At 48.6% G+C, this 12,694-nt stretch overlaps 3 protein-coding genes across 5 annotated transcripts; 2 read left to right on the forward strand and 1 right to left on the reverse strand.

The window, feature by feature from the left end:
• The first annotated feature begins 1,415 nt into the window (after positions 1–1,415).
• On the forward strand, positions 1,416–3,224 carry LOC108152706 (carboxypeptidase B). Its single transcript, XM_017282228.2, has 2 exons — positions 1,416–2,093; positions 2,160–3,224. Exons 1-2 carry the CDS (start codon positions 1,536–1,538, stop codon positions 3,132–3,134), a joined length of 1,533 nt encoding a protein of 510 aa, XP_017137717.1. The 5' UTR covers positions 1,416–1,535; the 3' UTR covers positions 3,135–3,224.
• On the reverse strand, positions 3,184–6,975 carry LOC108152705 (nuclear valosin-containing protein-like). 3 transcript variants are annotated; one of them, XM_017282227.2, is made up of 10 exons: positions 6,885–6,975; positions 6,769–6,835; positions 6,488–6,611; positions 6,071–6,400; positions 5,944–5,997; positions 5,537–5,889; positions 4,191–5,468; positions 3,799–4,131; positions 3,513–3,737; positions 3,184–3,449 (listed from the first exon to the last, which is right to left on the reverse strand). In XM_017282227.2, exons 2-10 carry the CDS (start codon positions 6,823–6,825, stop codon positions 3,378–3,380), a joined length of 2,826 nt encoding a protein of 941 aa, XP_017137716.1. In that variant the 5' UTR covers positions 6,826–6,835; positions 6,885–6,975; the 3' UTR covers positions 3,184–3,377. The 3 variants fall into 3 exon arrangements, with proteins under 3 accessions (XP_017137716.1, XP_017137714.1, XP_017137715.1); XM_017282225.2 differs by having other exon boundaries at positions 5,944–6,000; XM_017282226.2 differs by having other exon boundaries at positions 5,944–6,000; positions 6,769–6,828; positions 6,885–6,942.
• An 804-nt stretch (positions 6,976–7,779) lies between these two features.
• LOC108152358 (sphingomyelin synthase-related 1) lies at positions 7,780–11,649 on the forward strand. The gene is made up of 4 exons (XM_017281631.2): positions 7,780–8,688; positions 9,735–10,238; positions 10,303–10,469; positions 10,531–11,649. The coding sequence occupies exons 1-4, from the start codon at positions 8,049–8,051 to the stop codon at positions 10,990–10,992; spliced, it is 1,773 nt and encodes a 590-aa protein (XP_017137120.1). The 5' UTR covers positions 7,780–8,048; the 3' UTR covers positions 10,993–11,649.
• The last annotated feature ends 1,045 nt before the right edge of the window (positions 11,650–12,694 follow it).

A 12,694-nucleotide genomic window follows, 5' to 3' on the forward strand; every position in this document is an offset into this window, starting at 1 on the left:
ACTACAGGATATCCTGTTTTTACTTACGGTCTCCTTTTATTACAATGGACTCTACTTTTTTCTCTTCAATTCTTCCATGAGTCCTTTTTGTTTTATTAGATCCAGAAATGTTGAAAGAATGACTCAATGTGTCCACTAAGCAGGCTCAATATTTGGTTAGAGGGTATCCCTGTAGAGAAAGCAGTAACAATGCATTATGTAGACATAGCCAGATGTAAATATATGGCAGTCACTGTGTCAGGAAGTTGAAAAAAGACCGTTAAATGAAAATCGGCACGAAGCCCCTGTTCGGCTTCGGCTTCCCGTATAAATCAACTGGTTGCCCTGACTGTTGCCTATCCTATACCAATTTATACTACATATATATTTAGCTATATACATACGAGTATATACATATGTACATATGTACAGAGACCTGCCGCGCACTTTTGACTTTTGCGTTGACATGACATTTGCCAGGCAATGAAAATATATTACACTATGCAACAAGTTGATGGTGCTACAGAAAATACGGAGAGATAGAGAGATCCCCAATACTTTTGCTCGGCTAACTTTAGACCTTTATTCATTTACAAAAAGTATGAAAATATTTCCTGTAACCGATTGTTCTTTGGGACAAAGATGATCGGAATGGAAGAAAAAGGTTATGAATATCCATTTCATTCCATACCCTGTGGAGCAGTGTAAATCAGAGGCAGGAGAAGCACAAATCTTCAAATGGTTTCCCCTGTAAAACGCTTAAAAGGACTACGACTACGACTACGAGTAGGACTTGAACTGCTCCTCGTTTCACAGGCCGCACGCCAGGCACAGGCTCTGGGAACGAACCCGTGGGGCCATGCGGGAGCTTGTTCCCTGGTTATTTGCATGGAAGCGTGCCCTGCCCTTTTGGACTCCCACGCCCACGCCCACGCCTACGCCCAGGAGTCACGTCAGGCCGCCCCTCCCTCCGGCTGTCTGACATTTAGCATATTTGCGTTTTGTGGCAGCAGAAGCAGGAGCAGAAGCAGAAACGGGAGCAGTAACAGGCACAGGAGCAGTTGCAGCCAGGAAAAAAAAAAAAGGGATGGATCCCCAGTATGGGAATCCAAATCCAATTCCGCATTACATGCTACCCGTGTGCCCCAACTTATTAAACGTTGTCGCTGTCCCATTTACCCAATGCGAGGGCTCCATCCCGTCTCCCCCGTCCGTCCGTCAGAGGTTGTGTGCCAGTTCCAGTCCAGGCACAAAACTCCGACTGCCAGTGGCCACGGACCGCACAATGGAAGACAATCCCAAGCAGAGAGCACGGCTTGCCCTGCTCGTTGTCGAGCGGCTGGAGCTGAACATCAAAAACCAGGTGAAAAGTAGGCCTAGCCTTTGAGTGTAGATCCTTCACTGCCCTGCCCCCCTGACCGACCGTTCTGGGAGCTCAGTTTTATTTCCGATCCCCCGTGCGACACAACACAAACCTAAAATTCTCGAGTGAAAATAATATTTTTTAATTTTTTCAAATTTTTCATTTTTGTTTTGTTTCTCAATTTGCGCCTAAAATGCTGGCCACTAAATCGAAACGCGTCGTGAAGCCGTCCAAGGGAAAGACCGCTGTGCCGCCCCAGTGGGAGGCACCGATTGCCCCGCCCCGCCGCGTCATCATACCGCGTCCGGATGTGCTGCACAATTATCTGGATCACAAGCAGATCTGTCAGTACATGGATTACCTGACCAATCGGTATCCGCACTTTGTGAGGACCTACACCCTGGGCCTGACGCACGAGCGACGCGAGGTTCGGGCCCTGGAGATCAACTGGATGAACTCGGCGAATGTGGAGCTGTCGCCGCAGCTGCGCCAGCACTCGCCGCCGCCGGTGGAGATGCTGCAGAACAGCAAGACCCCATATCCAGTGGTCGTCAAGGGTGACCAGTGCCGCAACACGATCTTCATCGAGGCCGGGACCCATGCCCGCGAATGGATCGGCGTGACCACGGCCCTCAATTGCATCTACCAGCTGACGGAGCGGCACACGCGCAACATCGAGGTGCTGCGCAAGCTGCGCTTCATCGTTGTGCCGCTAGTGAATCCCGATGGCTATGAGTACTCGCGCACCAAGGTTTGTGCAACGAAGGGTACTCCCATCCGCGCCCACTCAGTCTTAATCCTCGAATTGTTTCCATAGAATCCCAATTGGCGCAAGAACCGGCGACCCCACAAGTCCACCAAATTCGTGGGCACAGACTGCAATCGCAACTACGACATCTACTGGAACAGCGGCTCCAGCAAGGTGAACCGCAACACATACAAGGGCGAACGGCCCTTCTCCGAGCCGGAGACGCGGGCCATGCGCAACATGCTGGACCGCCTGGGGCCGAATCTGCTGTTCTTCCTCTCGCTCCACTCGTACGGCCAGAGCATCATGTACCCCTGGGGCTACAGTCGGGACCAGCCGCTCTTCTGGCGTGAGCTGAACTCCCTGGCCAATTCGGGAAAGTGCGCCATCAAGTCCTACAACGGACGCGAATACCGCATCGGCAGCATAAGCTGTCTCACGAAGCGCACGATCGCCGGCTCCGTGGTCGACTATGTGTACGGGGTGCTGCGCGTGCCCATGGCTCTGGTCATGGAGCTGCCGTCGCGGGACCTCGGCTTCCAGCCACCCGTCGAGATGGTCAGCCAGATTGGCCACGAGAGCTGGTACGGCATCCGGGAGATGTGCAAGCGAGCCTACGATCTGCGGCATCAGATCAAGCGCGAGACGGAGCCATCGCTGCCATCCCCAGCCAGGTACCAGGCAGGAGCCGGCGATGGTGCCGAAGGCGAGGCTGCTGCCATCGAGACCAAACCAGTACCGGTCAAGGAACCGGTCACTGCGGGCGGCGACAATGCCGAGAAGAAGACCACGCCCAAGAAGACCAAGAAGCGAGTGAAGCGATCGGTGCGTGCCCAGCACGAGGCCATCGTTAAGCTGCAGAAGAAAAAAACGGGCGGACCAGGCCTGCTTCGAGCCGGACTGTACCCCCGACAAATGCCCAAAGTAGCTTCCGCTCCTCCAGTACGTACTCGTGGCGGCCATGGCGATGGACCCATCCCACTGCTGACCAGCCGCAGCAAGCCCCCAGCCTCCTCCCGCATGCCTCTGGGCGTCTTCCTGTAGATTTTTGTTGTCTGATTGTTGTCCCCTGCGCTAGTTAAAAAATTAAATGTGTTGGCCAACGTCCACTGGGATGGATGGTTTCCCAGGTTATACCTTTGGATTGGGCTTTTAATTAGTTTTGTCTGAATAATCAATCGGTTGAATGGGATGTGTGGGTCGTAACATATTAATATTGATTGGGTTTTGTGGGGGGTGGGGGTTTTTGTTTAACGACTAATGCAACAAATATATTCTTGTTGAGATTTACTTAGCATCGAACGCTGGCAGCCGAGGTGCGGCATACTTCTGGCGCAGTTTTTCGTACACTTTGCGATCCTGCAAATGGAAAGTTCGAGAATTAGGCCGTGCGTGAGGTTTGATGCCGGGCGCCTGTCTTACCTGCTCACTGACTGAGGGACGTAGCTGCTGCAAGGCATCCTTGAAGTGCTGACGGCGCACACACAAGCCGTCCAGGTTGTCGTCGTCCTCAGCCAGGGCCTGGCGCAAGGCATACATGGAGGCCTGCTTGACCAGCCCAGCCAAATCGGCACCGGTATAGCCCTCGGTTTGTGCAGCCAAATCATCTAGATCCACATCGTCGGCCATAACAGGACGCGTTCCATTCTGTGCAGAGTCGGATTAGGTTTTATCGCTCAGCGAAATCGAACTGCTTAAATGCGCTCACCTTGGTGCTTGCCTTCAGAATCTCGGCGCGTTCATTCTGCTCGGGCAATCCCACATACAGTATGGTGTCCAAGCGACCAGGACGCAGAATAGCCGGATCGATAATGTCTGGTCTATTGGTCGCAGCCAGAATGTAGACTCCTTTGCGCTCCTCCACGCCATCCATTTCGGTGAGCAGCTGGTTGACAATGCGCGTGCCCGAGTTGTTGCCATCGCCACCCTCGGATCGTTTGGGGCACAGCGAGTCAAACTCATCGAAAAAGATGACGCAGGGAGCCGAGTTACGAGCCCGTTGGAAGCAGGAGCGCACAGCACGCTCACTCTCGCCAACATACTGCAAGACAGGTAGGACAATTAGTAGGGAAAGGAACTATCTCCGGTTGGGGGACTCACCATGTTCATCATCTCTGGGCCCTTCACCGATATAAAGTTGATGCCGGCCTCGTTGGCTATGGCTTTGGCCAGCAGGGTCTTGCCACAACCAGGTGGACCGCATAGCAGCACGCCAGATGGTGCAGTCAAGCCAAGGCGCTCCAGTTTCTCCGGATACTTGACCGGAGCTAGGACCGCAAGCTTAAGCTCATCGCGTATGTCCTGCAGCGCCCCAATATCCTCCCAGGTGGTGTCTGGGACGGTGATAAATCCTTCGCGCTTGGCCGATGGCTGCATCACTTTAATGGCGGCCATGAAGTCAACTAAAGTGAGACAGAAATTGGGATCGTAGAACTCTTCTGGCGGATTGTCCAGAAAGTTGGTCAGCTCGGCCAGTGTTGGCTCGTAGTAATCATTAGCGGAAGCCTTCGTCTCGTCTGTCAGTGACTTCTCTTCATTCTCATCCACATCCATGGCAGCGTCCGACGGTTTGTCAGGCGTCTTTCCGTTGGTAGCTCCTTCGGCACCTTTCTCTGCATTGTCGCTATCGGATTTATTAAGATTCTCCCCGTCCGACTTGTCTTTATCGCTCTTGTCTCCGGATGACTCCTCCACGTCTTTGGCGCCATCGGCCTTGGCCCCTTCTGCCTTTGCTTCGGCCTTGGCCCCTTCTGCCTTTGCTTCGGCCTTGACGCCTAAAACAGTCTCGTCATTGGGTTCATCATCGTCCAGCTCGACCGTAGTCATGTTCTTCTCGCTAGCCGCGTGCAGCTCACGGAACTTCTTCATCGACCGGCGCTTGACGGCAACGGCGGCGGAACGGCAGACCAGTGCCATCAAATCGGCGCCCACATAGCCGGGCGTCAGCTCGGCAATCTTGTCGTAGTTGAGCTTCGGGTCGACGGACAGACCCTCGCATTGTATGCGCAAGATCTCCCGTCGCTCCTTGCGCGATGGTATGTGTATGGCGATTTCATGATCAAGGCGGCCAATGCGACGCAGGCCGGGGTCGATGACATCGGGACGCGTGGTGGCCGCAATAACGACCACAGATTGGCCGAATTCTGTGGCCTTCAAGTTATCCAGGCTGCTAATCAGCTGTGAGACAACGCGACGCTCCATGTCCTTGGCGGCCCACTGGCGATTGCCACCGATGGCATCAATCTCATCGATGAAGAGCACACAGGGCGAACAATCCATGGCATGCTCAAAAACGTCGCGTATGCGCTGCTCAGACTCCCCAGAGATGCCACCAATGAGCTCTGTGGCCGGCACTTCCAGCAGGGGCATTTTCAATTGCTGTTTATAAAAAGATTTTATGAATAATCGAAATCTTAGGAGGCTGAGGCCAGCAAACCGCCACTCACCCCACTAATGGCACGAGCCAGAAAGGTTTTGCCACATCCCGGAGGACCATGCAACAGCAAACCCCTTGAGGGCAGCAGCCCCAATTGGAAATAAAATTCCGGCGACTTGATGTGTATGAGCATCTCGCAAAGCTCCTTCAGTGTGCTATCCATGCCGCCAATGTCGCGGAAACTTTCAGTTATGTGCTGCAAATCCAGATCCTTTCTGTTATTGCGCGAGCGTCCCGAATGTCGGTCCGATGGGGACTGATTTTGCTGTCGCAGTTGCTTGTAGAGCATCGGCGGATTACGCTGATCTTTGCGTGAGCGGACATCAGAGTGGTTCTTGCCAGTGCCACCTGAACGTGAATGGACTGAAGGCAAAGTTTGTAACTAATATTTATGGAAAAGAACGCAGAATTACTCACATTTCTGTGCTGGGTCTTGGCCAGGCCCTTGAATGATATTCATATTTGACTTAGCTACTAATAAAAAAAAAAGGAACACGGTTAAATACCACCTATTCCTCGAGTCTATTGTGCTCGCTAAGCTCACCTTTTTTTGGCCCCGGGAGATTGGTTTCCGGCATATCTCCCATCAGGCGTTTTAGTGAATTGCTGTTGATTACTGGCGGTGGCGGGGCCTGGGGCGCTTCGCCGTTTGCGGTAGAGGAGGGCGAATTATCCTCGATTTCATCGCCACTGGATATGTCAATGGGCTCAGGGATCGACTTGGGGGCCTCTGGCTTCTTCTGCTGACTGTACAGGCTGTTCATCATGTTGTTCATCAAACTGTTAATAGGGGGCTCGGACTCCTCGCTTGGGCACTCCTCCTCCGAGCTGCTAGCCTTGTCCAAATTATAGCTGTCTGAGATAATGGTAAATGCTGGAAACAAAACAGTAAGAAAACAAACATATGGGCCATTAATTGCGACTGCACATGCGAAGCTTCAAAAGCTGCCAGAGCGTGTACCTTGATGCACAAGCTGTCTAAATGGTCCGAACTTGCGACGCGAATACTCTGGATATTTGCTCATCAACTCCTTGGTCATCAATTTTACATCCAGATAGGTCTCGCCAATGTGCTCCTCGAGATACTGCAGTAGAAAACAGAAAAAATTAGCAACTCCAATCTGCGACCTAACCTTGTTTCGTCCTCATTTTCGCATTTCTTATTTCGCAGCTGCATCTGGCGCCGTTTTGCCGGGTAGCAGCTATCGGGGAAAATGAGATTCAAGTGCTTGCGACCCTCACCTTTTTCACTCGAATCGTAATCAGATGGTCGTGAAGCAGTGGCTTGGATTTCTTCATATTCTGAAATCTAACATCCAAAATAAATGAAAAATTCCACACGAGAACAAATTTATTACCGCAAAAGCAAACGACGCCGTCGAAATCGGTGTGACCACGCGTTTATCGAACAAATTTACTGTCCGACCCTCAGAAATATACCGAAATATACCATCTCATTTTAAAAATATACCGTCAGTATACTGACAAATCCAAGTTCTAATATATATATTCATCTTTTTGGTGTTCCGTCGAATATTACTAGCTAGATAGAACCCTCAGCTCTGCCCACATAGTTTTAGCGCATTGATAAATAAATTTTCTATAAGATCAATTACTTTTAAGTACTCTCACTTATTTTATTTTGACTAAAACAAGGTATAAACAAAAAAGTTCAACAACCATTTCTATAAAATTAATGTTGTGCATGGTAACTACACGATAACGACACGTTTGCTACAGGTCAAATACATTTTTACGTAATTACCAGAAGCGACACTTCAAGGGGAAATGTGTACTTCCCCTAAATACAAATTTTTGGCCGCTTTTTTTCAGATAAGCCCCCAGTGTGAAAAACCTCCGTTATACACTTTTTGCCGAGATTTTTAGAAAAATTGAGATTTTGATGGCCTGAGTCGCTACTGGACTGGATAGTATAAATAAAATAAATATAAAAAGTAAAGGAAATATATACCGTCTAACCCTCAGACATAGAGAGAAATATACCGCTCTGTTTTCAAAATATACCGTAAATATACCGATGAAAAAACGAACTTAGTCCACAAAAGCCCCCCTAGTGTTCTGTTCATAGTCGGAAATAATAATCCTCAGTTTCGATAAGCCGAAGTTTAATATTATTAGCTAGCTTGGAAAGACAGCCCTAAAAACATTATCGACTGGATAGTCGCTAGAGCTGCGCGCCAAAGTGGGGTATATTTCGTCGTTTACCCTCACTGGTCGAACAGCTGGTGCTGCCCCTTGCCCCTTTACCATTGTCGAAAACAACGAAAACCCGAAGTAGGCGCTGGAATTTATAAGTTGCAAAATTAAATGTGCTTTACATCAAGAAATGCTGTAAGCAGAAGAAAAAAAAACTCGTGCTATGTACTGCAGCCAGCCGTCGAAACAAGTGCGTGCCGTCGTTTAAAATGATGCACTAAACGATGATCTAAGAACAAAATCTAAAAGCAGTGGATAAATCAAAAGTGGCAGCAATAAGGGAACGAAAAAAGAAAGCTTCAACAATGTGCGACGGTGAAATTTGTCAGTTAGTGACTCAGCAGCAAGCAGGGCAGGCCTCGCCGCAACGCATGAACGGCGGAGAAGTGGAAATGCCACAGGATCAGGGGCCACCAGAGAAGAGCCATTCGCGCGTGACCATCGGCAACCCCGCCATGATCAAGACAGTAGAGGCCAGCGACCGATCGGATCCTTGTAAAGTGGCTCTCTGGGGGCTGGACGAAGTGGTAAACTGGGCCACTATGGAGAACTTCTCCGAAATCCTGATTGGTTGCATGCGCGACGAACTCATTGATGGCGAGGTGCTGCTGGCCCTTACCGAGGAGGATGTCCGGGCCCTGCGCTACAACCTGGACTACAAGCTCTCATTTGGCGAGCTCAAAAAGTTCTGGATGGCTCTCTTCAGGCTCCAGAAGCTGGTGAAGCACAGCTGCGCCTCCACGGAAGACGACCCCCTGATGATCGGCCTGCCACAGAAATCCTTATCGCAGCCGCTGATTGGATCCGTTGGGCCGCCCTTGTCATGCGCCTGTCCGCCGCCACGGCCGTTGGACTGCCCCAGCTATGTGTCCGACTGCGAGACGTATTTGCGCATGGGTAGAGGCTCCGTAGCCCCAGAGTACTTTAAAACCGCCATGAGCTTAGGTGAGTAGCCACTTGGCATGCAGGTAGTTTTCTAGTCAATTGTGAAGGTCAATTGTTCATTGATTGTTTCTCCTTATCGGTCGTGTGCCAACTGTGTAGAAAGGGAGAGAGAGAGAGAGAGAGAGCAGCCATTTCCCTTCAATCCATCACCCGTATTCTCGCTATCAGCTGTTTCAGTCATGAGTGGGAGTGTTTGCTATCAAAAGTTCAATGCCGCACTCTTTCCCACATATGTACGTCACTTCAATTATTATGTTAATTATAGAGTAGTAGTGTTTATAGTATAGTGCTCTGGTGACGCGCGTTACTGATATTTATTTCGGTCTGCATTGGAGGTTATGTGGAAACGCCGCTCGCTCGGCTACCCCCCTCTCGTTCTGTCCCCCCACCCCACTCGTAGCGTCGTACCGATGTGCAGGGGAATTTTCAGCCGAACAGCCGTCTTTGTGTAACTTTGCGTGCATTAAATTTCAAATGTCGTTTTATTTTGTGTTATATTTTTGTTTATCATACTCACGAGTGTGTGTACCCTTCAAACTGCTGCCGTCTTGCTTCACTCGGACACAGTAAACACTCGCATTACAGAAGCATACACAGCGGGGTACCGTGTAACCTAACCGAAAGGTTTTTGGAAAGCAATCAGAATTGCTCGAAGGTTACTTCCAGCGTATTCCAATGGGAATCTTGACCGTTTATTCCTGACTAGGGATGGAAATTCGCCTTCTCTTCTCACTTTGCAATGTTAGTTTTCTCTCTCTCACACAAACACTGCAGACTTCACCGTTGATTTCTGGTTAGAGATGAAAGTTATGTCTCCTTTCTGTCAAAAATGTAGCGATCTCTCTCCCTTTTCTAGTTGTAATCGATAACAATCCAACTGGCGGACATTTTGAATCCTTATTCCTTTGGCCTTCTCTGCAAACAAAGTTATATTTTAAATTGAAAATGATCTAAGAACAATTCCTAGAATGAATTTCTTTATCGTGCCATTCTCTTCTTTACTATTGCATAATTTGATCAGCTCAGTAACCGAGTTTCTATTGCAGGTTACTCGTTTGTCGTGACCTGGATAACGTCGTTCGTTATGGTGATTGTACACGAGCGCGTTCCGGATATGAAGCGCTACCCGCCGTTGCCGGACATCTTCCTCGACAACGTGCCGCACATTCCGTGGGCCTTCAACATGTGCGAGATCACGGGATCGCTGCTGTTCACCATTTGGCTGTTTGTCCTGATCTTCCACAAGTACAGAATGGTGCTGCTGCGGCGTTTCTTTGCGCTGGCCGGCACCGTCTTCCTACTGCGCTGCGTGACCATGCTGATCACGTCCCTGAGTGTGCCGGGCACACATCTGCAGTGCAATCAGAAGGACTTTGCCATCGACGATACCAACGTGGATATGTTGGGTGCCCTGCTCATGCGCATGACCCGCGCCTATCGCATCTGGAGCGGATTGGGCATGTCGATACAGGGCGTGCGAACGTGTGGCGACTACATGTTCAGTGGCCACACGGTTGCCCTGACACTGCTTAACTTTTTCATCACAGAATGTGAGTGCTGGCAAAAGGTATTCATTGATTGACCGACTTGACTCTCTTCCTACATTCATTTTAGACACGCCACGCAATCTGTACTTTCTGCACACACTCACCTGGCTGTTGAACATGTTTGGAATCTTCTTCATATTGGCCGCCCATGAGCACTACTCCATCGATGTGTTTGTGGCCTTCTACATCACCTCGCGTCTATTCCTGTACTACCACACGCTGGCGAACAACAGGGTAGGTGGCCTCATTCCAGCTCCATTCCATTTGCAACCGTTCTCATCTGTTCCTCACGCAGGCTCTCATGCAAAGCGACTCGAATCGGACGCGCATTTGGTTCCCCATGTTCAGCTACTTCGAGAGCAGCGTACAGGGGATAGTGCCGAACGAATTTGACACGCCCGGGACCCTGATCGATGGCCTGATAGAACAGATATTCAAGGCCAAGGACCTAATGATGGGGGGAGCATATCGCTACTATATGGAGAGACAGCTGTCCGCCAAATCATCGTTGCATATATTTGGCAGCGAATCGGAAAGATTCCTACAATTCGGCTACGATTCGCGGCAGACGCCGAGCAGCACGAGTGGCATGGCGACACCGGTGTCCAGTGCATCGACCACAACTCAATTCCAGGCACAGAACATGAATGGCGGTGTCAGAGATGTCAGCCTTGACCCCTACGCCTCAAGTGCCAGCGAGACCTCGGCCCAGACGCTCTACAACGAACCGCCGATGCGGGAGAAGAAGGTGCTATGATTCACAGCCATTTGGCTCTTCCAAGAGGCGTTACCCGACACTCTCAAATCCATTTACCGATGCCGTTCTTCGTAAAGCAAAAAAATGCTGAAACAAAAAACCACACCGACTGATATTTTTATTTCGAAACCTACATTAAACCCCTTCCCACATTACAGCTCAGCTTCCCCTGTAAGTGTGCCTGTCTCCCTCTATCTCTCTCTCTGTCCCTCTCCCTCTCACTGCATTCTACCATTCGTAGTGCCTTCCGGGTGCATGTGTGTCCCCCAGCTCCAGGATGTCAGAGCCTAGCCTTTCCCGATCGGTCCTTAACTTACGTATTATTTTGAAAAATTAAACCCTATTCGCCGGCCGATGTTCTGCCCGGGCGATAGAGCAGCTATTAATCATAATCCCTCCTCATTCCGTTCAACAAAGCTTTGAACTAAATGTATTTATTATTGAAGACTTTTTTAAAACATTTTTTTATAATTGTAAGCATGTGAAACAAGTGTATTTTTAGTTATTTAGTCTTAAGCTGAGAAAGATTTTGTTGAACGCACACAAAAAATCAAAAATCAATAAATCCTTACGAATATTCTCAGAGAAATCGGAGGGAGATACTGACCACATTGCGTGCGCATTGGTAATAAAAGGGTTATGAGTTTTGGCACTGAAGATAGTAGTTTCGCTTGTGGATCAGCTTTATTTCCGCATAAATCGTCTGTTCTGAGCAACGCTTTCAAGAGTCCCCACCTTCTAGAAAGGAATTAAGGTAGAACTCTCTTAATCCAATAACAGAACGCTCCCAAAAAACTTTCGTTATAGGGGTATATTCGATTTGTGATGGAACAACCAGAAGGCAACGTTTCCGACCCTATAGAGTGTATATATTCTTGATCAGCATCAATAGCCGAGTCAGAGGCATCTGTGATATCATAAAGGAGGAAAGTCTGTGGCTTTTCGTCAGACAATTTTAAAGATGGGACCATTATTATAGACCATTCCATGCGCTTACTCATTCTCTCCATCTCACACACTCTTTCTCGTGCAAAAGGAAGGGAACGAGACATAGCCACGAGAAAGAGAGAGAGGGAGAGACAGATGTCCCCTTGCCAATGTCCGCTCGTTTTTTGCTTATTCAAAACACTCGACCAATGCAAAACCAGTCCCTGTTGAATGATGAAACGATGGATTAGCAGACATGGGACGATGATAGCAGCAGCATCGCGCAAAATATTATAGAATTTGAGTCATTTGTCGAGTTTATTCAGTTATTGATTTTAGGCCATTTGTGGTACAAGTTGTGTTATTAAATAATTATTATCGGACAGAATGGTGGTAGCTTATTGGAGTAATGGTGGAATCTAACGTTTCAGCGACACAGATCAGTTCGGTAAAATGAAAGACCAAAGGGGGCTTCTACAATTCATTGTTTTATTTTTGTTGGTTTTTTAATATAAAAATGGCATTTCTTTACTAATCGTAAGTTTAAATTACTAATTTAAAGTATGTATGATTGCGGTAATTGAAAAATATATATATCATTTATATATATATATATATACACACATGCACATATACATATATGTAGTTATATGCATATATATTCTTGTGTATACTCTCCAAGGTGTGAAAAAAAAATTGTTTTTATGAACATGAAACGTCTTCTCTCAAGCGTATATGAAAGCGTTCAAGTTTTGACTTAAAGAATAACATTTGT

The sequence above is a fragment of the Drosophila miranda genome, chromosome XR (assembly GCF_003369915.1).
Source record: "Drosophila miranda strain MSH22 chromosome XR, D.miranda_PacBio2.1, whole genome shotgun sequence".
In the NCBI taxonomy this organism is placed as follows: domain Eukaryota; kingdom Metazoa; phylum Arthropoda; class Insecta; order Diptera; family Drosophilidae; genus Drosophila; species Drosophila miranda.

Excerpts from the sequence above, each read along its gene's own strand:
- LOC108152706 (XM_017282228.2), top strand. The coding sequence starts at position 1,536 with ATGCTGGCCACTAAATCGAAACGCGTCGTGAAGCCGTCCAAGGGAAAG. Across the intron at positions 2,094-2,159 it reads ATGAGTACTCGCGCACCAAG|AATCCCAATTGGCGCAAGAA; the intron begins GTTTGTGCAACG and ends TTGTTTCCATAG.
- LOC108152705 (XM_017282225.2), bottom strand. The coding sequence starts at position 6,825 with ATGAAGAAATCCAAGCCACTGCTTCACGACCATCTGATTACGATTCGA. Across the intron at positions 6,401-6,487 it reads TAGACAGCTTGTGCATCAAG|CATTTACCATTATCTCAGAC; the intron begins GTACACGCTCTG and ends TTTTGTTTCCAG. Across the intron at positions 5,890-5,943 it reads CCAAGACCCAGCACAGAAAT|TCCATTCACGTTCAGGTGGC; the intron begins GTGAGTAATTCT and ends CTTTGCCTTCAG.
- LOC108152358 (XM_017281631.2), top strand. The coding sequence starts at position 8,049 with ATGTGCGACGGTGAAATTTGTCAGTTAGTGACTCAGCAGCAAGCAGGG. Across the intron at positions 10,239-10,302 it reads TAACTTTTTCATCACAGAAT|ACACGCCACGCAATCTGTAC; the intron begins GTGAGTGCTGGC and ends CATTCATTTTAG. Across the intron at positions 10,470-10,530 it reads ACACGCTGGCGAACAACAGG|GCTCTCATGCAAAGCGACTC; the intron begins GTAGGTGGCCTC and ends TTCCTCACGCAG.